Source organism: Beta vulgaris, chromosome 2 (assembly GCF_026745355.1).
Source record: "Beta vulgaris subsp. vulgaris cultivar EL10 chromosome 2, EL10.2, whole genome shotgun sequence".
Classification (NCBI taxonomy): Eukaryota; Viridiplantae; Streptophyta; class Magnoliopsida; order Caryophyllales; family Amaranthaceae; genus Beta; species Beta vulgaris.
Genome location: NC_079203.1, coordinates 33585675 through 33612644, shown reverse-complemented (window position 1 = coordinate 33612644; position 26970 = coordinate 33585675). Strand labels below are relative to the sequence as shown.

Here is a 26970-nt window from a genome sequence, read left to right as displayed (position 1 = left end):
CAGGTTATGGATTGACGGGCGCAGCTAGGACAGGGGCTAATAAGCCCTGGAAAGGCCGACCAGGTGCTTCCTAGCACTTAGCTAATTTGACTAAGTGAAGGAATCTTGGAGACTGTCTTCTTGTCCGACCGACATCCTTGAGGGGGCTGCCGTCGCGACCGAGCGGATGACATTGAGCTGCAAATCAGTGGGGTTGGCCACATGGCATTTTGTCAGCTGGGTAGTTGAGCTGGACGGAGCTTCCCAAAAATTTCGACGTTTCATCTTCCATGGGCCGCCTTTTCGAGGCGGAAACGGTGCCATCTAGAAGCATTTAATAGGCCCATGAAGGGACACGTCCTGAGGCACGCCTATATATATGTACGGAGAGGAGAGAGAAATCATTTGTGTAATCCTTCAAAACTTTACAAACTTTCTCTCTCTAAAAGCTCTTCGCTTCTCTCTAACTTTTTCAAGCGGTTTCTCCGGTTCCAATCGTCCGACCAGGTACGCTTTTGTTTCTTTAGCTTTTTTTCTTTTTCTTTTAATAACCTCGACCAACTCCCTTGTCTATACAATAATGGGAGAATCGTCCGAGCCGGTGACACCTCCTACCTCACCTCCCTACAATCTGTCCGAGGAGGTGAGGGGGATGGGAATAACGCTGGTGTCAACCTTAATAAGTTGCTCCGACCCCTCGGCCGTTCCCGACGCGGTTCTGCTCCCGAGCCCCTCATCGTCAGTAGAAGAAGAGGCCGAGGCCGCTATTCCCTTCCCTTGGAAAGTGTCCCTGGCCTTTTCTTCCAAAGCTAGTTACTTAGACAAATACCTTGATGATGGTGTAGTGAGGGTAACCATGTCTGATGGCGAAGGAGAGACATCCACTTCAGGCCGACCGGAGTTTTCGGATTTGGATCCAAAAGGGGCCCCGGGTCGAAGTTTCCTTTGCCCTCGCTGATGAAGGCCTTTCTCGATGATCCGAGGGGACAAGCAACGAGGTTTCAAATAAGGGACCCTTACATGTTGGTCTGACCGGAGGCCTTCCATACTGTTCTGACCCCTTCTCCAGGTTGCACTGCTGTATATTACAAATCAATGGAGATGGGGCTCCGATTTCCTCTGACCCCATTCGTGAAGGATCTCCTTAACGCGTATAACCTGACTATAAGTCAGATTTTCCCGAACTCCTGGGGGGGAATCATAGCTGTTCAGACACTTTGTGCAATGCTAAGCGTCCGACCCACCATCACATTGTGGCGCCATATGTTCAAACTGGTCGAGATGATGGCGGGAGAAAATGGCCCGGGCTGGTGGTACTTCCAGGCTCGGCAAGGATACAAAGCGGTGCTCGACTTGCCCACATCTCAGAAAGGATTTAGGAGGGAGTTCGCCTTTGTTTTCTACGGAGGAGACTGGGGGGTTCCCACTGTCCGACCTGAGGTAGAGCCGAACCATGAGCTGAACTTCAGGGTTCCGGAATTGTCGGAGGAAGAGGCGGTTGCAACTATCTACATGCAAACCGAGGCCCAAATAGTTCAAGGGGGAGCGGTTTATGTGGCCAGCAATTGGCTACCGAGTTGCCGCCTATTAAAAAATGAGCATCTGTTGTCGGCGGTCGGGCTGAGCAGAACATTTCCCAAGGGTAATCGGTCGAGGTGGTTATTTCGCTTGCTATTGCTTTTGCCATTTTTCATTTTTTTTTTAATTTTGCTTTTATTGCAGCGTCTTCCCTTGCCTACCTCTTGGAATCCGATCCGGACATGGCAGACAAGCTCAACTATGCAGCAATGAGGGCGGCTCAGCTCAAGGCCGAGATGAAGGCGAAAAAGATTAGCACTCCTCCTCAGCCTAAGGTAAATTCTCTACAGTTTTGAATCATCTTGAGCTTTTTGTGTCCGACTGACTCCATTGCTTTGCAGGATCCTTCGAAGCCCAAGGCTTCGAAAAAGAGAAAAGAGAGGGCTCCGGAGAAGGTGGCCATGACCAAGAAGGCGTTGGCCAAAGCCCAGGTCGAACGGACGAAGAAGGCCAAGTCCGTGGAGGTAAACAGTCCTCGGCCAGAGGAGCGAGCTGATAGGTCCGAGGGGACTCGCATTTCCCTCCATTCCGACGACTTCCGCCCCATCAGAAGTCCCCAATACACGTCGTCTTCTCCTCCTCATGGGCCGAACGACGATCCAGAGGAGCTCAGCTTGGCTTTAACCAAGTCCTTTGCCGAACTAGATATCCGCGGGCTAGACACCCGTTGGACAAATGCAGTAGACTGCCCTTACAGCCCTGCCGACAAGGAGCACATCGCTGCGACCAGCGGACCTCAGGAGACAGACGACCTGTTCCACTGCTGGGTCGAGGTGAGCCCCATTCTTTTCGTTTCAGTCTTGCTTTGTTTCTAACTTGCTGACTGCTGCTTTTCATTTCAGTTCTCTGCTCGGTTGGCCAACGTTGCCGGCCGGGAAGGTGGCGACTCTGGAGGCCAAGGGCAAGAAGCATTTTGACGAGCTTCATGCCGCAAAGGAGGGCCAGAGAATAGCCGGGGCCAACCTCGCCAATGCCGAGCGCTGCATCAAGCGCGACCAGGAGGACTTCCAGACCGAGCGGGATGGATGTGCTCTGGAGAAGGCCGCACTGATTAAGGCCAAAGAGGAGGCCGAACTGGCCAAGCTAGCTGCCGACGAGCAGGCAGCTGCTGCGCTGAACAAGGTGGCCGAGCTGAATGCCGCCTTGGCTGAGTTGGAGAAGCAGCCGAAGACTGGTGACGAATGGTTTGCAGCATGGAAAGAAACCAAGGCCTGTGAGACATTCGTCAACCAGGTCGGCTCGATTGCTCAGAAGATGGGGCATGATGATGCTCTGAAGCGCCTAAAGGAGGCCTTGGCCAAATCCCATCCGTGCTTTTCTTGGTCCGAGGCTATGGCAAGCTACAAGACTCTGCAGGACGCTGAAGACCAGGCCATCATCGCTGAGCTAAACATTTATTTATCCGAAGGCTCCGAGGAGGCCGCGGAAGTTGAGGAGGCTGCGGAGGAGGCCGTCGAGGAGGACCAGGGCCAAGGGGTGGCGAGGTCCGAGGAGCTCAACGAGAGTACTAATGAGCAGACCGACCCCCCTGTTGCCTAAGCTTTTCTCTTTATCTATTTTGCATTAGTTTGCTTTGGTAGTACCAAGCCTTAGCTTGTAACCAACTCATTATATGAATGAAAAAAGCTATTTCTTTCTCTTGTTTAGTCCGACCACTTCTGGGTTTGTCAATTGCAATTACTTTTCTAACATTTTTGCTCAAGTATAGTTATTTTCCGGACTGGTTAAGTCATGTTTTGATAGAGTTGATCAGAATTGATTGGTTAAAGTCGAAATTCGAAATTGGAACTGACTGGTTAAGTCTTTACATAAATTGAAACAGACTGGTTAAGTCTTCACATATATTTGACCTGAAATGGTCCGAGCAATTACATGCCACACTTGGTCAGTTTACATCTTATATATATGTCCCAATTGTGATTGACGAACATTAGACATAGAACTTCTTGAGGTTGTCCAAATTCCATGGCCGAGCAAATGGAATGCCTTCAGGGTTTTCCAGTTGGAATGTGCCAGGCTTGATTACCTTGGTGACTTTGTAAGGACCATCCCAGTTAGCCCCCAACTTGCCTTTGAGGTGTGAGATCCCTGTTGCTTCGACCTTCCTGACCACCCAATCTCCGAGCTGGATGGGACTCGTTTTAACTCGACGGTTGAATTGCCGAGTCACTCTCTGTTTGTAGCGGATTGACCTTAGTAAGGTATTGCCCCTTGTTTCTGGTAGTAGATCGAGGTTAACAGGCTTTTCTTCTTCGTTTTTCTCGAAGTCATAGAAGGTTATCCGAGGTGATGGGATGCCAACTTCTACTGGCAGGACCGCTTCACTACCATATACCAGGCCGAACGGGGAGTGCCCAGTTGCTTCTTTAGTAGTTGTCCGAGAAGACCAGAGAACTCCAGGTAGGTCGTCTACCCAAGCCCCTTTTGCTGCATCCAAGGACTTTTTGATCCCTTTGAGCACTATCTTGTTGGCAGCTTCAGCTTGACCGTTGGTTTGTGGTCCTGATACTGCTGAGAACCTGCTCTGTATGCCGAAACGAGCACAATATTTTCGAGTTGGTCCGCTGTTGAATTGCCGACCATTGTCTGATACTAGGGCTCTGGGTACCCCAAATCTTGTGATTATATTTTTCCAAATGAAGGCTTGCACTTGTTTGTTAGTGATGGAGGCGAGTGGCTCGGCTTCTGTCCACTTGGTGACATAGTCTATCGCCACTATCAAGAACTTGCGCTGACCCGAGGCCGGAGGGAGGGGACCGAGGAGGTCCATGCCCCACTTGTCAAACGGTAGAACTGCTTGGATGGAGGTGAGGGGGGTGGCTGGAGCTCTAGGAATATCCGAGTGGATTTGGCAAGAAGGGCACCTCTTCACCAGTTCTTGCGCATCTGCCTTGAGAGTAGGCCAGTAGTACCCTGCCCTCAGAGCTTTTCCAGCTATTGTCCTTCCACCCTGATGGCTTCCGCACGCCCCTTGGTGTATCTCCCTTAGGATGTAGTTTCCTTCTTCGGGAGTTACGCATTTCAGCAGCGGGTGCGTGTATGATTTTTTGTAGAGCTGTTCATCATGCCATAAAAACCAACCGGCTCGGTGTTTGATCCTCTCGGCTTCCTTAACCTCTGCTGGGAGGGTTCCATCTCTTAAATATCTGACCACTTCGTCCATCCAGGTGGATGTCCTATCCAGGGCCAGCTGCTCCTTAGCATTTATGCTGGGCTGGTGAAGCACCTCCCACATGATGGTCCGATGAGCCGATCCTTCTGCTGAGCTGGCCATGCGAGCTAGGGCGTCGGCTTGCTGATTCTCCGACCTTGGTATATGGCTGATATGGAAATGAGAGAGCTTCTTAACGAATTCCTGGATTTTGGCCAAATACATTCTCATGTTGTCTTCCTTTGCTTCGTACTCTCCTGAGACCTGACTCACTATGTGTTGGGAATCCGATCGGGCCTCAACTACTGTAGCTCCTGCCAAAATGCAGAGTTGAAGTCCCAGTATGAGACCCTCATACTCTGCTTCATTATTAGACCCCAGGAACTCAAACTTGATAGCATACTCCATCTTTTCTCCGACCGGGGGTTTGAGCACTAGCCCTGCTCCGCACCCCCACTTGGTGGAAGAACCATCTACGAACAACTCCCACTCCTCTCTTTGGCCGACCGGGGGCCGAGTTGTGCATTCTGTTATGAAATCAGCCAAGACTTGGGCTTTTATGGCCCTTCAAGGCTCATATTCTAAACCGAAGTCAGCCAGTTGGTCGGCCCAATCTGTCATCCGACTGGAGTGGTTTCTGCTTTCAATTACCTTGTGAAGGGGTTGTCCGGTGAGGACTTTGATCTGGTGGGCCTGACAGTAGGGCTTCAGTTTTCGACTAGCCATGACGAGGGCGAAGACCATCTTCTCCACCTCGCTGTATTTTGCTTCTACCCCTCGGAAGGCATGGCTAATGAAGTAGCACGATTGTTGGGCCCCTTCCCTTTCGGCCACCAGCACAACGCTGAGGGCGTATCCTGATACTGCCAATTAGATGAACAATGTTTCCCCCTGCAAGGGGGACATGAGCTTCGGAAGCGTTGAGCGGTGTTGCTTGAGGGAGGTGAAGGCCTATTCGGCCTCTTCGTCCCATGTGAATTCTTTTCTTTTAAGGGCCTTGAAAAAGAACAAGCTCTTGTCAGCCGACCGGGATAAGAATCGTCCGAGTGCAGCTAAGCAACCAGTGAGGCGTTGCACTTCTCTGACATTCCGAGGGGACTTCATCTCGAGCACCCCCTTGATTTTATCAGGGTTGGCTTCAATGCCTCTCTCATCCACCAGAAATCCGAGGCATTTACCCCCTTTTACCCCGAAGACGTATTTCTTAGGGTTGAGCATCATGCGATACTTCCTCAACGTGCTCAGAGTCTCCGTCAGGTCGGCTGGATGATCAGAGTGGGCTTTGCTACTTGACTATCATGTCGTCAACATACACCTCTATGTTCCGACCCAACTGATCACTGAAAATTTTGTTGACTGTCCGCTGGTAGGTGGCCCCAGCATTTTTCAGGCCGAATGGCATCATTTTGTAACAATAAACCCCTTGAGGGGTGGTGAAGGCGGTATGTACTCGGTCGTGCTCTGCCATCGGAATCTGATGATAGCCTGCATTGGCATCCATGAAGCTTAAGAGGGCATGGCCAGCCGTAGAATCGACCAGCCTATCAATTCTGGGCAGAGGGTGGTTATCTTTCGGACAGGCCTTGTTCAGGTCTATGAAATCCATACACATACGCCAAGCCCCGCTCGGCTTCTTGACCAGTACTACGTTGGCCAGCCATTCCGAGTACTGGCATTCTTCTATGAAACCCGCTTCGAGTAGCTTTTTAACCTCGATCGCCGCAGCTTTGCATCTTTCCAGGCCCTGATGCCTTAGTTTTTGCTTGACCGGCTTGTATCCCTCCTTAATGTTAAGTTCATGGCACATAATTTTGGGATTAAGACCAGGCATTTCCGAGGCTTCATAGGCGAACACGTCTTGATACTCTCGGAGCACCTCCACTACTTGTGCTCTTGTGCTCTTCCTTTGCCTTTCTCGCCCATCCGAGTGGGGAGCTTTATCGATCCGACCGGATGCACAGAGTTACCCCCGAAGCCTATGAGTGGCTGGTCGAGGGGTGTGACACCCTTCTCACTATACTTCAGCTTTTTCAGACATTCCAGTGTGATAATATCGGCCGATGACCCACTATCGACCAACACACGCCTCACCCGGGAATTGGCCACTTTGAGCTCGATGACTAGGGGGCATCGTGGGGTACGTTTACCGACCGGCTGGCCCCGAACGTCATTATGGGGCAATCCGACCGGCTCGTCTTGACTTCCAATACTTGATGCTTGAGGTTTTGGAGGTGGGCTTTCCTAGCTCGGCCGGTTAGGCCTCCTGAGGCGAAGCCACCTGCTATGACACCGATGAATCCCTCCGTATCTCCACTGTTAGACTGACCGACCTTCTGCTTCCTCTTCTCTTCGCTGGTGTGCTTGAGATAGCGGTTCAGCTTTCCCTGGTCGGCCAGGTTATCCAGTCCTTTCTTCAGCTCTCTGCAATCTTTTATGGTATGACCACACTCTCGGTGGTATTCACACCACTGGCTCTTGTGTCGCCGATAGGCTGAGGTCCGGATAGGTGGGGGATGAGGTAGCATAGACTTGTTCTTGATGTCCAAATAGATTTCTCTCCGATTCTTGTTGAAACGGGGGTCGTTCCCATGCTCCGTAAATCGGTCTGACCTACCACCCGTATTCAGTTGCTTGGGCTGGTCCCTATGGCTGCCCTCTTCTTTTCTCTTCTTACTTCCCTCTTCCGAGTGACGACAGATGTCCGCCGCTTGGATAAATCTATGGGCCTTTGCCATGGCCTCGGAAAAGGTTTTGACTTCGCTTTCAGCTAATGTCCATGTGAGCCGACCAGGTTGCAATCCGGACATGAGAGCAGCGAACGCTACTGCGTCCTGCAGGTCGGACACCTTCAGAGATTCTTCATTGAATCTTTTTATGTAGTCGGCTAGGCTCTCATTCTTTTCTTGTTTGACCCCCATGAGATGAAGGCTTGTCTTCTTTTGCCTTTTTCCAGCCACGAACTGATGGGTAAACATATCTTCGAGTACCGCGAAGTCAGTGATGATTCCGGCCGGTAACTCTTGAAACCAGTTCAGCGCGAGCCCTTTCAGCGTGGTAGGGAAGAATCAGCACCATGTAGCCTCGCAGCTGGTCTGCACGCTCATTTGGGCCTTGTAAGTAGCCATATGATCCTCAGGGTCGGTCAGGCCCGCAAATTGCTCGATCGGGGGCGTTTTGACTTTTCCTTGGGTAGGGGTGTCAATGATCTCTCGGCTGAACAGGGTCATGAACTTCAAGCTTCCGTTGCCTAGTTTTGGAGGCTTGGATTGTGCCGAGTCGCCCTGTCCTTCTCGCTAAGCTGCTTTTCGATCCAGGAGCTGGCGGGCATCATACCCCTGACTACGGCGCTTCTCATTGAGGAAGTGTCGGGCATCCTCTGGCTTACGACGAGGGTTGCCCCTCGGCGATTTGGAGACATGGGTTTCCTCCTGCCTGAGGGCGGATTCACGGCGGGCTGACCTCTCTCTAGGTTGCCGATCATCCTGCCTTGATGGTTCTCTTTGGGATCGAACAGGCTCCTTGGTTGCTGACCTCTGCCGTTTAGGCTGGCCACGAGCAGAGCGGGGGTCATGCTCTTCCCTCTGAGATTGTCTCAGGACATTATCATCCCGTTGCTGGAGGTTGAGTTGGTTCTGACCCTGTCCCTGCTGAAGGGTGGTCAGCATTTGCATGATGATATGTTGTAGGGTCTGCTGCAGTTGAGTTGCTATGAGTGCTATATCGGTTGTGAATAGTGGTTGGGGGTCAACATGCTGTATTTCCCGAGAGGGGGATGGTTGATGATCTTGAGACAATTCCAGGTTAGGATCCAATGTATGAACCGAGGGAGATTGGGTTCGTGCTGACCTCCTATGTTGTGGTGGTGAAGGTTCCCTCTCGGACCTTTGGGGTTGAGTAGACTGTTTGTTACGGGCGTTTTTGGATGGTGCCATTGCTGAATAGCACTGGGATTAAGTCCTGCTGAGCAGCAGGTGAACTTTGTTGAGTGGTGGCGAAGTAACTTTTTGTACTATCCCCACAAACGGCGCCAAACTGTTTCTGTCTAGAAATTAAGGTTAATGGTCTGTACTGAGCAAGTCCTTTAGTCTGAGCAGAGCTGGTTATCTATTCACCGGAATCCTGCAAAACACGGAAAACTACCCCGGGGTTGTTCCGGGATCGCCCCTCCGACGCTCAAGTCAGTTGATGATTGAGGTAGAGAGAGAGTCTAGAGTGAGAAACTCAGGATAGTTAGGTGAGAATTCAATACCTTTGCATTGATGGGACAAGAGGTATTTATAGTGGTGAGAACCCCTAGGAAAAGATCTGCTGGATGGGACAGCTCACCTAGGGATTGGTGGTGACACCTTTCCAAGAGTGATTTTTGTAGGACCCTTGAATCTCCTAATGCTTGCTAGCCATGCTGTAATAGGTGGGACCCACGGAGCTTAGGTGGCGGTGCCACATGGCATAGGACTCTTGGGGGATTTAATGGGCCCAAACATACTTCAAATAGGTACACACAATATATTATTTGTGTATAAACAAATAATCTTTTACACAAATAGTGTTTTATACAAATAGTGTTTGTATTTTTTTTTTTTTTACATATCTAAATAATAGTTAGAGAAGTATAAAATAAAAATATGATGAAATTATATCAAAATAGGTGTCTATTTGTAGAGAATAAAAATATATGAATATTCGTATATTATTATATTTTTCAAAAATATAATTTTAGAGATATACAAGTTTTAAATTGCAAAAGTAATATTGTTTGGACAAATAATAGCATGACATGTGTGCTGCCACCAACCTCCCTTACACTAAAAGACACCACTATCCTTAATAGGTTACTGAAAGGATCAAAATACCCACTATTAGATGTTAGATGTTTAACTCATATTAAGGGGGGTTTGGTACAAAGAAGGCAATTAAAGCCAAGGGTTTTTAGAGAGAGAAACTCTCTCCTCTCTCTAGGTATTCAATGAAACAGTAACGATTTCTGAAATTTTGAGCTTCTTTAGATGCAATCATCTTAGCCATGGCGAGAACATCAAAACAACAGAAATCACATAGTAAACCAAAAGGACCTGTTTCGGATTCGAATGCGAAGAAGACGAAGTCAATGGATGAATTGCTTGGTGTGCAAGCAATGGAGGTAGAAATGAGGGATGGTAATGAAGAAAATGATGTGGTAGAGCTGCAGAGAACTCAGAAATCACACAGGATGTTTTCGGAATGGTTATCCTCGATGAATACGAGTGCTGAGAAGATCGATAAGGAACAGCGGAGTAAGCTTAGCTGGGCTGATCGAAGTGTGAGGGAGGTTGAACCTATTCCGATACTGCAATTTTCAGATAATGAGGTATGTTCAGTAAACTCTGACCCTATTGATGATGATAGATGTATATAGGAGGTTAATAGGAATAATACAATGAGAGAAACTGTGAAAATTGAACTTAAGGATGTTCAGCATGAGGTGGATTTCTGGAGTTCATCAATCATATGCTATGTGATTGGTGCAAACCCACCACCATTGGTGATGGAAGGATTTGTGAGAAGAATATGGAGAAACAAGAAGGTGGATAAGGTAAATATGTTAAAGAGAGGGGTATTCATAGTGCGATTTACAACGATGGAATGCAGAGATCAGGTCTTAAGTGGGAGTGCTAACTTCTTTGATAATAAGCCTCTCATTGTCAAGGCCTGGGATCCTGATATGGATGTGATGAAACAGAACTTTGAAGTTCTCCCCATATGGATACAGGTGATGGTGGATTTTAAATACTGGAATACATCATGTTTAAGGAAGCTGGTGAGCCCGGTGGGGAAGTATATCAAGGTCGATCAAGCCACTGAGAAAAGAGAGAAGCTCCAATTTGCTCGAGTCATGATTGAAGTTGCAGTGAATCAGGATTTTCCTGATCAATTGAACTTCATAAATGAGAAAGGAGTGGAGGTGGTTTATGAGATCAAGTATGAATGGAGACCCACTATTTGTGGTAACTGTAAAAAAGTGGGACATACACAGGAAGACTGTAGGGACAAGGGTGAAAAGGTGAGTAGGAAGATTTGGCAACAAAAACAAACTGCTAAACAAATTATAATTCCAGCACCAAGCAGGGTGGAGGATAAAAATGAAGCTGAGAAGCAAGTGAAGGTTAGAGCTAGGGTGCAGGAGCCTCAGAGGATAACCACACAAAATGCCTTTGATATACTGGATAGCTTACAGAATGAGGAACTCATTGTGGGGAAAATTGTTTGTGAAGCAAGGGATGGAGAGCAAGGGAGAGGGAACTCTCCAAATGAGAATGGATAGCATTATTTGTTGGAATGTCAGGGTATCTCTAGTGTTAATAAGCAACTGGATGTAAAAATTTGCTAAACACTAGAGCCCTGGGATTAGTTAGTCTCATTGAGACTAAGGTAAAAGTTAATAAGATGGGAGAAATGTATAAAAGGCTATTTAGTGGGTGGTGTTTTTGCTCTAACTCAGCTTATCACCAGAATGGCAGAATTATAATAGCATGGAATGCTTTATCATTCCATGTCAATATTCTAGCAATGTCAGCTCAAGTAATACATTGTATGGTTGAAGGGGTGAGTAGTAAAACAAAATTCTTCTGTACTTTCGTTTATGCATTTAATCAGGCTGATAGAAGGGAGGGTCTATGGAAGGATCTGATGAATTTTGAAGCACGGATACACCTACCATGGATTGTTTTAGGTGACTTTAACTGTATGATGCATAGAGAGGAAAGAATGGGTGGGAATGTGAGAGAAGCAGAGTTGTTGCCTCTGAGAGAATGTGTAGCTAGATGTGGTTTGAGTGATCTCAAATCTACTGGAGCATACTACACCTGGAATAATAAACAAGAGGGTGAGGCCAGAGTCTTCAGTAAGTTGGATAGGGCTTTATGTAATGATAAGTGGCTGGAGATGTTTCCTACTTCTGAAGCTTGGTTCATGCCAGAAGGGTTATTTGATCATAGCCCAATATTAGTGAGAGTCCATAAGTAAATAGTGCAGGGGAACAAGCCTTTTAAATACTATAAGATGTGGAGTAATGCTCCTGATTTTCAGAGAAGGGTTAGGGATGCATGGTCCACAAATGTTACTGGCTCTGCAATGTTCTGTGTAGTCCAGAAATTGAAGCAGGTAAAGAAGGAAATGAAGCTGCTGAATAAGGAAGGGTTTGCAAATATCCAAACTGCTGATGCTCAGGCCCTTGAAAAGCTGGTGGAATGTCAGAGGAAGCTCATGGAAAATAATGATCTGAGCAACAGAGAGATGGAAACAAAGGCAGCAGCTGATTATAGGAGAATTCATGAGAATTTTCTATCTTTCTTGAGACAAAAAGCAAAAGTAGAATGGATTGCTCAAGGTGATGAGAACAGTGCTTTGTTTCACAAAGCTATCAAGCAGAGAAGACTTCACAATACAATATATGGCATTCATGATAGCTCTGGAGTTTGGAAAGAGAATGAAAGAGTGAATGAAGCTTTCATTGAGTATTACAAGAAGTTACTGGGTACAGCAAAAGAGCAAGGGGGTAGAATAAGTCAGGAGATTATGGAAAGAGGCAAATTTCTTACTGAAGAGCATCAGCATAGCCTTTTGGAACCTGTGACAGGTGATGAAATCAAGAGAGTGTTATTCTCTATTCCTGGAGAAAAATCCCCTGGTCCTGATGGGTTTGGAACCCATTTTTTCAGAGACTCATGGCACATTGTGGGGAATGAAGTAATTCAAGCAGTTAAAGAATTTTTTCAGAATGGAAAACTTCTGAGAGAAGTAAATAACACACTTATCACTTTAGTGCCAAAAGTGAAATGTCCAGGACATGTTACTGAATATAGACCAATAGCATGCTGTAATGTGATATATAAAACTATCACTAAAGTTATCTGCAATAGATTAAGCAAGATACTACCAGAGATCATTGCTGAGAACCAGGGGGCCTTCATCAAATGGAGGTTCATAGCTCATAATGTGCTGATTTGCCAAGATATGGTGAAAGGGTATGGTAGGAACAAGGCTAGTCATAGCTGCATCATTAAGATGGACTTGAAGAAAGCTTATGATTCAGTGGACTGGAATTTTATTGAAAATTTGCTAAAGGCACTCAAATTCCCTGATAAATTCACACAGCTGATTATGGAGTGTGTTAGATCACCTCATTATACTTTAGTGATTAATGGGAGTTGCTGTGGCTACTTTCCTGGGAAGAAGGGTCTTCGACAAGGTGATCCTATGTCACCTCTACTGTTTGTGATTGGGATGGACTATCTGTCTAGAACATTGAAGATGATAGGGGAGGAAACTAATTTTCATTTCCATCCTAGATGCTCTGGAATTAAGCTAAACCACCCGAGTTTTGCTGATGATCTCATCGTTTGTAGTAAAAGTGAGTTCAAATCTGTATACATGATGCTTCAAGGGTTCAAACACTTCTCTGATGTATCAGATTTGGAGGTAAATGAAAACAAAACAGAAGTTTATACAGCAGGCATGAAGGAAGAAGAAGTTCAAAGAATTCTGAATGCTTCAGGTTTCACTAGAGGAAAAATGCCTTTTAAGTACCTTGGGGTCCCAATAAGCCACAAGAGGTTGGGGTGAAAGAGTGTATGGTGCTAGTGGAGAAAATGACAGCAAGAGTGAGAGGCTGGAGTAGTAGGAACATTTCTTACCAGGGTAGACTGGTATTAGTAAATGCTGTTTTACTAAGTATACAAGTGTACTGGTCTCAAATGTTTGTCTTGCCAAAGAAGGTTATTCATGAAATACAAATGGTGTGTAGAGCCTATCTTTGGTCAGACAATTATTTCAGTAGCAGGGGAGGTTATGTAGCTTGGGAGAAGGTTTGTAGACCTAAGAATGCTGGAGGCTTAGGGGTGAGGAACTTAGAGTGTTGGAATATGGCTACTATGGGGAGATATGCTTGGGCTCTGGAAAACAAAAAAGATAATCTCTGGATCAAGTGGGTGAATGAACTATATGTGAAGAATGAAAATTGGTGGGATTATAAACCTCCACAAGGGTGCAGCTGGTATTGGAAGAAGATTTGTGAAGTAAAAGATGTACTTAAAGGAAAACTCAATGTGGCTGTGCTACAGAATATGCATGACTATTCTGTTAAGTCAATATATACTATATTGACAGGTGATTTCACCAAGATACACTGGGATAAATATGTATGGGAGAGAATGATTATCCCAAAGCTCTTCCTTTGGCTGATGCAATTAGACAGGTTACAGACTACAAAGAGATTATATGACATGGGAGTTGCAACAACAGACCAATGTCTGATCTGTGGAATGCATGAGGAGACTCAAAAGCACTTGTTCTTTGAGTGCAACTATAGTAAGTCTATATTCAGAAGGATTGCTACATGGATGGGGATACAGCTGAGTAACATGACTGTGCAGTCAATTATGCAATGGATCAGCAGGTGCAGGGAAACAAAGTTTAAGAAGCAAGTCTATGCTATGGTGCTTGGAGCTTTGGTTTATCATATATGAAGAAGTCGAAATGAAGTGTATTGGTCCTAGTCTGTGTCTACTGTAAATAATATAGTGCATAGAGTACAGAAAGATGTTATAGATAGATGCTATAGTGTTCTCCCAAAAAAATGTGTCAATAGCTAATAGAGGATGGCTCAGGGAGCTTGCTGTTAATGTCTGTAGGTAAATGGGGTCTGAGGGCCTAGGGGTAGAGGGTCCAATCTAGTTGGTTTGTCTCCCCTTGGTTGCTCTGTAGGTTGTTGATTTGAGATTGGTTTGCAATATATATTTTCACTTTAGCAAAAAAAAAAAAGGGGGGGGGGTTTGGTTAGGGCCTTAGTGGTATTATGAAAAGGTAAGGGAATCTTATTTACTCCATTTTCTAGAACTTTTTACCCTCCCCTTATCCTTAAAGTCCTCTATTCTCATATCCTCACTCGCTCTAAGGTTTCACTTATCCTTTCTTTGACTCACATTGACTATCTCCTTGACTACCCAACCACCACTTGAACCAACCACTCAACTACCACCCAACCACCACCGCATAACACCTCATCGCCTCCAAGCCAACCAAACCATTGTTCACCCAGAAACCGCCTTTGCCATCCACTACCTAACTCACCGTTTATCACATACCCTAGAAAAAATGGGAGAAGTGCAACGCATCCAATGACCGCCTCATGGCTGAAGCCTGAAAGGGAAGTGGCGCAGGTGAGGCGGCAAGAAGGGGAGGGGGAGGAGGCGACACAAGGAAGGGGAGCGAGAGGAAGCGGCATAGGGAAAGGAGAGGGGTGATAGTGTAGCATGAAGCGGAAAGGGAGAAGTGTGTGATGCGATGGGAAGGGAAAGGGAGGGGGAGGGGCGGCGGCGCGCGACGCTACTAGGGTTTGGAAGGGTTGACGGAGACACTGTAAGGGAGGGAGGAAGTGGTGGTGTTATGGTGGAAGAAAGGTAGGAGGTGGAAGAAAGAGAAATGACCTTGTACAAACCAAACAACAATGAACATTTAAGGAGTTTCTTTTTTTTCCCTCTTTACACCTTTCTTGATTTCATTCCTTTTACCTCATGGGTCATGACAACTAAAATGCTCCCTTATATCTTAGCATACTATAATTGCTTAACATTCATTTTTTTCTCTTTAGATACTATTATTGTCATACTGACATTTTTAAAACGACCCTAATGGCGCACAAGTTGAGAATATGACCCATCAATTGAACCAACCTAAATATCAAGCCAATAGAAGTCAATGTATAAAAGTCATTAACAAATATAGTCGCATTAGGGGTGTAAGTTATTTGGTTAAAAACCAAAAACCAAACCAAACCAAACCGAATTAGTAATTTGGTTTGGTTTTTTTGAAATTCGGTTTGGTTTGGATTCAAAAAAGTTATTTTTTCGGTTTTTCGGTTTGGATTGGTTTTGGTTTTGGAAAACCGAAAAAACCGAATTATTGTCACTTAACATATTAATTTAGTCTATTATTTTTTTGTGTTTCTTTTTTTTAATATTAATTACGAAAATACAAAAATATTGTCACTTAAAATACAAATTATCAAAAAGTTTGGTTTAAATTCGGTTTGGTTTTTATCTTGGTTTGATTTAATTTCATTTCGGTTTGGTTTGGATTTTGGAATATGAAAAAAAATTGGTTTGGATTTTAAAAGATAAAAAAAATCCGGTTTAGTTTGGTTTGGTTTGGTTTTTGGTTTCATATTTTGGTTTGGTTTGGTTTGGATTGAGTCGAATTTCGGTTTGAATTTGGTTTGGAAATTTCAAAACCGAATTTATTTCGGTTTGGTTTGGTTTTGACCTAAAACCAAACCAAAAACCGAACTTACACCCCTAAGTCGCATTCTCACTGACTTTGGCTAAAAATATCACGGCAATCAACAAATTATATTCTCTGGATTGAGAAGGTAGTTTTATCTCGATATACCTTGGGATCTTGTTCGCTTTTTGAAGTGAAATTGGTCATTCTAATTATTCTTACATAAGGTTTTCTATGATTTTCAAAGAAATGATACTCCCTCCGTCTCATAATACTAGCCTTCATATGCACGCGATGCGTGCGTTAATGTCAAAATTTGTTATTCTATTAGATACTCCATTCGTACTTTATTTATGGTTAAACTTAAATGTGAAAAATTCAACAGTTAGATGAATTTAGATATATTAATTCACTAATGTAAAAAAATAAAAAGGTTGTGAGTGATTGTTAACATTAATTTTTTGTGAATGAATATTGAACATAAAAAACAAAAATAATGAGTTGGTTTAACTGAATTAAAGAATATTTATAAGCTAAGACGTTACTTTTACTAAAAGTAGGGGGCTACTTTTTATAATTATAAGGGGTTACTTTTTCTAATTATAATGAGGTACTTTTACTGAAACTATGTGTTACTTTTTTCTGAAACTGTGACTCTATGAGTCACTTTTAGGAGTTATTACTTTTATATTTATAATGTGGATTTTTTGTCCCAAACTACCTTTAACTTTCAAGTTTTTGCAAGAAACTACCTTATAAAAAAATTGTTGTCCTAAACTACCTTACTTTACAATTTTGTTGTTGACAGCTACCTTATGCCGGTTTCCGGCGTTGACTTTTGTTTTTTCAGTTCAAAATTGTGGGAAAAACAAAATTACCCTTGTGGGAATTAGGAGGGTGATTGTTTCAATTTTAGTTTAAGTAGAAGAGGAATTTAATGGTAGATTGGTGGTACAAAGTGTCACATAGATATGAGGGAGAGAGCGCGCGCACACCGGAAAATGAGGAAATTAGGGTGGGGAAAATTAAAAAAAGGGTTTGAAGAGGTCAAGTGATATAATGTGACAATAAAAAAGCAGAAAAAACAAAAGTCAACGTCGGAAACCGGCCTAAGGTAGTTGTCAACAACAAAATGGTAAAAGTAAGGTAGTTTAGGACAACAATTTTTTTATAAGGTAGTTTCTCGCAAAAATATAAAAGTTGAAGGTAGTTTGGGACAAAAAACCCTTATAATGTGGTTACTTAATATTTATTTAGGATTACTTTAGGTTTTGTACCACCAACAAAATAACATACATTCCCTCCAAAACTTCCTCACCACCACCTCCACCCTATCTTATCTCTCCTCTCTCCAATGGAGATCTCGCTCTCATCAACAATGGCAAATCCACTCTCTCTCACACCCTTCACCACCCCCGACACTCTCTAAATCTTCCTCGTCATCTTTCCCATCGATGATGACACAACATGGCCGCGCGATTTGGTTTTCGTAAGGCATGTGTTACCAAAAACGTGTTGGAGTAGTATATGCTTTAGGTTGGTTTAATCTGGGTTGAACTTACCATCGAGATCTATTCATGAGATATAAAAGTTTATTAAGAGGTCAAAAATGGGGACACACAAATAATCCATCTAGAAAGAAATGAGGTGATCAAGTGCTTGTATTGATCGGTTTAGTTCCTGAAGCCTAAAGGTGCCTTTATCTAATTATTTCTATAGATAGATTTCTTTTCGTTTCATTAGATGAAATGAAAAAAAAAAAAAAAAGCAATCTTCTTTTCGCTTCGTTAGATGAAATGAAAAAAAAGCAATCTTCTTTATGTAATATAAGAAAAAGAAAGACGAAATCGAAATTATAATCTGGTATTATTTTATGATTGTGAGAATCATTTCAATCATGATTTAAAAGATTTGATTTATTTTTTGCTTGATGTCTACTCATGAGAAAGGATTCGACTACTAGACTAGGGCCTAGCTATGGTTACTTTTGAAATTGAGACTTGAGGCCATTAGAAACCTTAACTTGTCTCATGTATCATGAGATAAATTACCAACGTGTAACATGGTATTTATGCTGGAAGCATATATGGAAGAGCATTGTAGACGTACAACTTTCTTGAAATAGTTGGAAAAGTAGCACTTTTTCTAAACACAATTGTCTTAAGTACATACTTCGATTTAGTTGAGATCTGACAAATAATGTTCCTTTTGCAGGATATACTTGATTTCGGAAGCAAGTAATTAACCTCAAAGCTAACTACCTTTTCTGCAAAATGTTTCTTTCAACTCGTCGTCAAGGACCTAATATCTTACTTGCATTACGAAATACACAAAAAGGAAATGACTTGTAGATTTAGGTTAAGCACACCGTTTAGAAGCCAAAGTCTAACACATTTATTTATTTATTTATTTGCAATTAGAGGGCTTCTATTAGGTGTTGTTAAGATGTGTGTTCCTAGAGGCCACTTTAATCATGTGGCCATTTCCTTATACATATGGCTATCTTTACCTTGGCAAACATGTGTACTAATTTAGAGTTCTTTTGGTCCAATATGCTTATGTGCATAACTTTTAATACAACTCTGCTATGTATTCAATAAAGACCATCAAAGTCTTTGTTGTTAATGTTGATAATGATCTATTTACATTTAATTTTTAGAGATTTTTCATCAATTACCCCCAAGTTTTCATTTATCCACTAAATACCCTTGATGTTTTGAAAAGTCACCATATATCTTCAAGTTTTTCACAGATACTTTCACGTGACCTTAATGATTATTTTCTATTAACACCATTATCATTATATCTCCTAATTATAATTTTTTGAGTTGTTTCTTTGAAGTGGAATGCCAGCAAATTTGTCAAGTAAAGAGGCAGGTACGTAGTTAGCATACACTTGGAAACTTGGTAGAGAGTTAGTTGATCTTGTAAGAAATCGCCTATAGCGGGACAAGACCATTATTAAGAAAAGAATGAGCACCTTTTTGAATAGTGACTAAAAAGAAAAATAATATCTTTTAATTTAGAAAATATTTATTAAAAATACAATTAATTATCAATAATAATTAATCGAACTTTTGGAAATTGGCTTAAATATAATTAATAATCATGAATAATTAACTGTGCTCTTAAAAATGGGTACAAAATCTTTTTAATTAAAGACTTTTGCGTTCTTAAAGCTACTTTACGCTTAGCTTTTTGGATTCTTTTCCTTTGTATCGAACCAATTAGGACGACGGTATGTATCATCATCAGATATCAAATTGGAGAGACACGATTATCTTGTCTACAAAAAACAACCGGTTGCATATATCTAGAGGAAGTGTAAGACAAAGAGGGGAAAGTACGAGTAGGCGTGTTATGAAAAAACAGAAAACCAAAATAATGGTTAAGCGGTATGGTTACGGTTATGATATTTGATAAAACATTAGTCAAAACATAATATTTTATTCTATTTAAATTAATCTTCAATTTCTTTAACAAAAATTAGATTAGTCAGTTATTAATACGTGTTGTTTCATTTATACAAATACTATAAAAATTAAAAGCTTAGTGTATCAAGTTGGGTTGAGCTGGAAATTGGGTACAATCAAATAGAGTTACTCTGAAATTCTAAACTATAGGTGATCAAATGGCGGGCCGGGCCGCACCACAAAAAATTTACCCATTAGTCGAGCCAAAAACAATGGGCTTTTCTAGCCAAAATCAAGCCAGGCTAAAATTTGAACTAAAAAGTTATTTTTACATTGCCAAAACCTATTCCAAATCAAAAAAAATCGGGTCGAGTCGGGCTCGAAAATCTGCTTAGGCTTGGGTATTCACTAGACCGGGCTAGGCTCACTTTGATCAGGTTTATTCTAAACTACCCACTTAGAGTTTTCGATTTTTAGATTTCCATTTCAATATTCTTTCTCTTCTTGCCTACTTCACTCTCACCCCTAACATCACATAGTTTAGAATGTGTTTGGTTAAGAGCATTTTGAGGAACATAAATGTTCTTGGTGTTTGGTTAGGAAAAGATTGATTAGAGGTGATCATGTGTCGGGCTTTGGCCAAAAAAACGTTGCTCGTTTCGGGCCGAAGCCTCAGGGTGGGGCAGGTCAAGCCTCGAAATTCTCGTGTCAAAATCCGTTAATTCGGGGGCAAATCGGTCTTTTTGGGTCATTTCTAGGCCTAACCAAAATTTAGCCTGATTTTCCATATTTGAGTTTTTCCGTGGCCCTTTTTTTTGCCCACAATTTGGACTAGTTGCAAACCAATGGCCGAAAAATTATGCCCAAAACTTGCCCATTTTCGGACTGGGCCTATGTTGATCACCTCTATAATTGATTTTAGCGGTTTTCACTTCAAACTATTAATCTAAAATAGTTGGTTTAAGTAGTGTTTATACCCTAGCTTTCGTTCCAACAATATTTTTTAAACGCATAGAGGGAATTTTATGTTAGAGTGGGCTTAAAGATCATAACCCACAAGTTATCCTATTATCTAGTACAAGTGTACAACCAACAAAAGGTGGTTATCAAAATACTCCTTTCGCTTTATATTTTGGAACTATTCATCAATTTGACTAGGAGTGCGCAAAGTAAGATCGAGCTTGCAATTTAGAATGGAATATTCAGGTCCATACTGGAACCTTCCGGTTTCGGTGTTGGTCCGATTCGGTTTTGGACAAGTGCACAACTCTAACTTTGCCATCATTTTTCTTTTGTAGGTAAGCAAAAGTATATTCATGTGAGTGGAGCTCTCAAAACCCAACTTGACCCTTAACCGGAGAAATTGGATACCTAAGCCTGACCACACACAACACAAGCTCAACTCATAAACGAATTAATCTGACAATTGTTGATTTGAACCCGGCCTGCACTAATTCGAACCCGACCTGTACCGAATTGACCAAACAATTGTGTTCGATAGTTAAGCCAAGTTTTAGGAACTTTTCTGTTCACCTTATTTCAGTCCTTATCATAAATAATAAGTTTAGATAACTTTAGAATAGTTCATATAAGGTGTATTAAGGACTAATAAGGTCCAATAAGTTCAATTAAGTTTAATTCAACAAAAATAAGGCGTGATACTCTCACAAAAAATGGTCAAATAAGTTCAGATAAGGACTAATAAGGTCTAACAAGTTCAAATTAGTTGTGGAAAGTAAAAAAACAAGTTGAATTAAAACAAGCCTAAATGACTAAAAATGTGGTGCAACAAAACCTCATGTAATACACCTCGAAAACAAGCACTGGAGTCAAGTCCTCCCCTACAAAATGCTTCACTTAGACACCTATGAAGTATGCACAACACAAGGTATAGTATGGTTAGGGCTGCTAATTAAGTTGAGAAACTTGTTAGCAACTCGAACTCGACTCGGTCAACACTTGGTCAAAACTCGACACGAGTTGACTCGTCTCGAACTCGACTCAAAATCTTAACGAGCACGAGTTGAGCATTACGCTACTCGACTCGATAAGCTCTCAAGGAGATTGGTAAATGTTTTTCATATATTGTTTCTAGGATCATATACAATTTAAAGTGCTTCTATACCTATAATTATGGGTTCAACTCAAGACCTTAACGAGCCAATAGGCTCGATTAGTCTTTTCATTGGGAAAAGATGTATAGAGTATATTTTAAATTTGTGATAAAGTAACAATATTTTATACTCCTATTACACAAGCATAAATTGATAACTATTCCATTGGACATGAAATATTGGATACAGTAATGAAGATTTAGAATGTTAGAAGCATTAAGCTCACAACAACAAAAAACTAAAACCATAATGAAAAAATAAACCCACTTCATGAAAAGCTCTTATTACATAAGAACACAAGGATTTTCCATCCTTGTCATGAAAAGATTCAAAAATATTTCAAATAGATAAAAGCCTCAAAAATTTACATATCCTCAGTGAAAGCATACTCCAAAATTTTTTACCCGTCTTCTAATAGTATCTAGTATCTACTCTCTAATACTATAAACAAAATTTCATACAATAGTTGTTCCCAGCAAACCGCAATGGCTTTTCCTTGCGAAGTTTGTATCTTCATATGGCGTTTCTGGTATTTTCTCAAGGACCTTTAAAGGCCAAGTACACCATATTCATACATGATTAAAATAAATAAAAGTTCAAAAAAAAAAAGGTTTGTTACTTCTCTCCTAAAACCACCTTAAGCGGAAATTAGACAAAAAAGGTCGATGGGGGGATGTATATCGAAACAGTATGCACCTCAAGAATCGATGCCTGAAGACGAATATCCGGCTCCTTTGATTGAAAGGAAGGGTCCTCTGTAGGTACTTCGACTAATCAAGTGGGAGTCTAGGAACAAAACCACTACTGTAATATCATCATGGAAATGCCTTCTAATGCCTCGATCAATCTTCTTAAGATCTGAATATCTCATCTCTCTTTTCTTTGCAGCCTCACAAAGTGCTGCTTTCACTAGCTTCTTTGCGATTCCCTGCCACACAAGAGTTTATGATTACCATTTGCTTTATTGGGGCCAAAAGCAAGTCTGAAAGGTTGACCAAGTACAACTAGAAAGATAGAAGATAACATACATGTCGGGGATTTGTGTTCACGATGTCAACCGCTTCCTGGTTGCTAAGGTGCTCCCATAATCCATCTGAAGCAAAGATAAGAAACTGGTCTTCGGGAATGATCTTTTGTACTGATATTGAAGGCTCAGCTAACATGATTGGCTTCTCAAATGGCTCGCGCAACCTAAATTTTTCTAACAAAGGTGATGCATTGAACTCGGCTTTCTTTAGATAGGCATCACCAATAGATCTTGAAACCTACATAAGTGGAAAAAAAAAACAAAAAAAGGTGGTTTACCGAAACACGATTGATCAGGTCTATTAAGTTTAGTTCAAATTGTAGTTAAGGAAAAAAGGAATTTCACCTGTATAATACCCTTAACGCGCCAGACTTTGTGCTTTAAAACAACAATCTGCGGATCATCAGGGTGCCTCAACTGCAACTCTTCTCTTACAGATTCAAAACTTGCATTATGCTCTGAAGATAATTGGATGGCTTTTACAGTTTTATCTAACTTATCCAATTTTCCTAAGACCACACGGGAATCTCCTGCATTTGCAGTATAAAGATATCCACTACAAATTACACCTACTAAGCAACAAGTACCTACGGAAGCAATTTGTGGTTTTTCTTGCCATAAATCCTTTACTAGTGAAAGAAATTCTTCTTCTGTGGCCAGAAATGCCTTCATAATAACATCAGCAGACATCCCTTGATTTTGAGAGGTAAACTCTGCACCAAGAATAGCTGGCAAGAGTAAGTAAAGTTTAAGCATTAGTAACCCGAAAGAGAAATTATCAGGGTTATACTAATTAAATCAACATATGCGGTAACATTGGTTGGTAATATTGCCATAAGGTCCATCAGGAAGATGATAAAAAAATTTGTGGTAGAGGTTGTAAATATACGTGATTTTGGAAGTACCATGCCAATGTCTATGATAACGCTTGTCCAACCCCAAATTGGTGATATCTTCATAAAATTCCATTACATCCATTACCACTTTTAGGTAATATCGGGTGAGAATGGAAAATGTGAAGACAATCACATTTTCAGGAATAGGACTCCACTATCATGGTAATGAGTAGGGAAAATTCATTGGAAATTACTTGCATTATCTTTTACCATTCTGCAATTTACTATCGCCTACTAAACTGGTTGTAGTAAATATGTAAGCAGAAAACAATGTCTTTTGAGCAAGGAGGAAGAATACATACTCTTTATGTTCTTGAAAAGATTATTGCAGACAAATCTAGCTGTTTCTGGACCTCCATGACCATCATATACGCCCACAAATGTCCCGTGAGGACCATCATCAAATGAGCCCATGGGACCAGACTCGAGTTGACTATGGTCTTCCAGCAAAGTGTTGGCTTGAACGACAGCCATGGAGAATTCACCATTCACATGGTTCCCAAAATCTTTATGCCATAGGAGTCCGTCAAACCGACCATTTGCATCTTTAGTAGAATTATCACCCTCAACAGAAGGCTTCCAACAAGGGTACACAATCCTCATGAATCCCGAGGTAACCATTCCTTACATATCTCAGCCAAATGACCCTGCTCTTGATCTATGCATAGAACCAAAACTAGTGACAATTATAAATCCTAGATTGAAAACTTGTGTTTCTTCAACTTTTACACCCCGAGCACGAGGACTTAAAAACAAATTGAGATCTTCAAACACCATATATCTGTATATAAATTAATGCAAAAGTAAATAAACAGATGTACAAAAGATAATTGCACACTAACAAGAATTCTGACACAGTAACATACATGTATCTTTTGCATTCAAGATTAACATCTCCTCAGCAAGAAATATATAGCCTACCGAAAATGGCTGATATGGGCAGACCACATATATCTTCCTATATACTGAAAAGTCGGTGGCAAAAAGAGAGTTTACTAAAACCCATCATCAGCGAAGTTTGTATTTATCAGTGGATGGCTCTTGGGGAAGAGGTTGCATTGCTGCAAGGTCCTTGTGTTCTATTACTTCTATATATTCAGGTGGAAGAATCTACATTCGATTAAATGACAATTTATCCTTTTTTTTTTTTACATGAGTATGGCTCAAATTACTATTTTAGTGGAAACAATTAGCTAAAGGTAGCTAAGAAACAATATGCTTAGCGCTATTGAGTTAAAAAAATCATGTTTGCATCCATTACATATTTATGACACCAAAAAAAAGAGGAAATCAAGAACACTACAAGCCAAATGTGAGAAATAATGGTTTTGGTACATCAATGATTCAAGCTATCTTCTGTAGATGACATACCATGGTTAGAGCTTAGTCAAACTAGTTTATGCAAATTAACCCACTTGATGCAAAGTGATATCTTGTACTACTTCTAATTGTTTTTAGCTGACAAATTTTGACTTTGACACTATTAAAATACTCTACTTAGACTATTTTTCGTGATTTACACTCAAAAAAAATATAGTCATGTGGGGTCTTGTTGGGTCCTTCTCAATATATATCTGCAAAAGATAAGCTCTTTATAATTTTTACTTATTGAAAATTAAAGATGTAGGTGCTTAAAGTTATGCATTGGCAAACATGATTAAAGGAACAATTCAACTAAACAGAAATGGAAGAAGTATAAGAGATGCTACATCTATAGAGTCTACCCACATAAATTAGAAAATAAGATAGTATAATTTATGTAGCTTGGTTTATCCACAAATATTAATCTTCTCATGTGGTTAAAATTACACAATAAAGAAGATAATTCCTTATATTCAAGTGTACATTGCCTTAGCATTTTTATATAACTAAAAAGATGAACCCACTTGTCACAATTAGTGGACTTTTTTTTGGTTAAAAATGTTAGTATGTACAATGGGGTTCTCCAACTAGTTCTCCAACTAGTTCTTTAAAGATTTTTATTGTTGTTGAGTGTTTTTAGATATAGCTCTCCGGAGTGGCATGAAGAGAGAATATGCATGCTTTTAGCTAATGCAACCAAAGAAAATTGGCAATTGATCACATCATTCTGTAAAATAATCCTAAGATGGACTCATCTGTGGTGCAAAATTACAAAACCTTGAATCATTCATATAACTAACTAAAAGACTCGGGATAGCAAGATCAAGATCACTAATCTTCCTCTTATAAAACAGAACTTCACCTATTATTCTGAAGAGAGCTTTCTATCACTTCAACAAGAGAAGTGGACAAGAATTGACGATGATACATTTTTTTTGTTGCTTAGTGTTGCATTTTATATTAATTCAACTAATATTTACGATTCAATATATAATTTTATATAGTTTTGTTTTATAATCTCAATTTGTTCAGAAATCATCTACTTCATCGCAAATCTAACCAATAACGACAAGAAAAACACCATATATACCCACGAAAAATAAACAAATAATATGATTTAAAATTCTACAGAAAAACACATATATTACAACAAAAACATCATCATATCTTTGATGAAAACTACGCAAAATAATTAAAAAAAATAATAATAATTATGTAATTATGTTAAGCGAGTATAATGTTTGAAAGTACTTCAAAAAAAAATTGAAGAATCAACCATCAATCCACAAAGCAAGAACAAAATAAAAAAATAAATAAAAAATCAATAAATGACCCATTTCAATCCAGGTTAATTCCAAACATACCTTAAGAAAAGTTAAGAGTTGATAAGAAATCAGAATCCTATCGTGTGATCAGCCAACTTGAATATCAGCCAAAAATCCCCTCTTCAATAAAAGATTTGATAAATAAGCAAAAAAAATTTGATAAAATAAGCAAACACAGATAATGAGAGGGAGAGATAGAGAGAGAAACAGGACGAAAAGGGGAGAGAAAGGCTTTGGGGTTGTATAGAGGTTTTTTTTTTTTTTTTTTTTTTTTTTGCTTTTGAAGAAAGATATTTAAGTCAATGCGAATATGTGAATACCTTGTATTATAGGAAAATTTAATTGGGAACATTCCAATTCCATATTTTCTTTAGTCATTATGGATTCTTTAGAATATTTATTTATATGTATTTATTACCTAAATATTGCAATGAGAAAGAGGAGGTTATTTTAACGTTGACCAAATAAACCATCAAGATAGGCAACTTTTGCTCATCTCTTCTGCGCCTGTTATGGCAAACTAACCCAACCCTTGAAATTTGTTAATAGCTGCCTTGTTCTAGCCTTGTAGCCGTGTTTTTCTTATATTAAAAGACGTGCATAAATAAGAAATTGTGCTACGTGGTGCTGTCTCTAGGAAGTTTTAGTAGTATAGGGTTTGATTCCACGACCTCAAATACATAAACTAAAGTCCTAACCATTGCACTAAATTGTATTTAGTATTATTATTATAAAGTATTATATTTAATAAATGAAATTCTTTCTAACCGAGATGTAGCCCGAGCCTAATAAGTAGTTGTTGATTAAATTACGTTTATTGTAATTTTTTCTAAAAGTGTAAAATTGGGAATATATTGAAATTTATTTGT

At 40.8% G+C, this 26970-nt stretch overlaps 2 protein-coding genes across 4 annotated transcripts; one reads left to right on the top strand and one right to left on the bottom strand.

Annotated features, from left to right (window-relative positions):
- The first annotated feature begins 413 nt into the window (after window positions 1-413).
- On the top strand, window positions 414-3096 carry LOC125495191 (uncharacterized). The gene is made up of 4 exons (XM_057392960.1): window positions 414-1621; window positions 1702-1832; window positions 1899-2330; window positions 2437-3096. Exons 1-4 carry the CDS (start codon window positions 1075-1077, stop codon window positions 3094-3096), a joined length of 1770 nt encoding a protein of 589 aa, XP_057248943.1. The 5' UTR covers window positions 414-1074.
- An 18720-nt stretch (window positions 3097-21816) lies between these two features.
- Window positions 21817-26463, bottom strand: LOC104886901 (probable protein phosphatase 2C 38). 3 transcript variants are annotated; one of them, XM_010671436.4, is made up of 5 exons: window positions 26141-26463; window positions 23717-24072; window positions 22864-23246; window positions 22520-22756; window positions 21817-22419 (listed from the first exon to the last, which is right to left on the bottom strand). In XM_010671436.4, exons 2-5 carry the CDS (start codon window positions 24033-24035, stop codon window positions 22189-22191), a joined length of 1170 nt encoding a protein of 389 aa, XP_010669738.1. In that variant the 5' UTR covers window positions 24036-24072; window positions 26141-26463; the 3' UTR covers window positions 21817-22188. The 3 variants fall into 3 exon arrangements, with proteins under 3 accessions (XP_010669738.1, XP_010669737.1, XP_010669739.1); XM_010671435.4 differs by having other exon boundaries at window positions 23717-24195; window positions 26141-26462; XM_010671437.4 differs by having other exon boundaries at window positions 22864-23231; window positions 23717-24195; window positions 26141-26462.
- Between the last annotated feature and the right edge of the window lie 507 nt (window positions 26464-26970).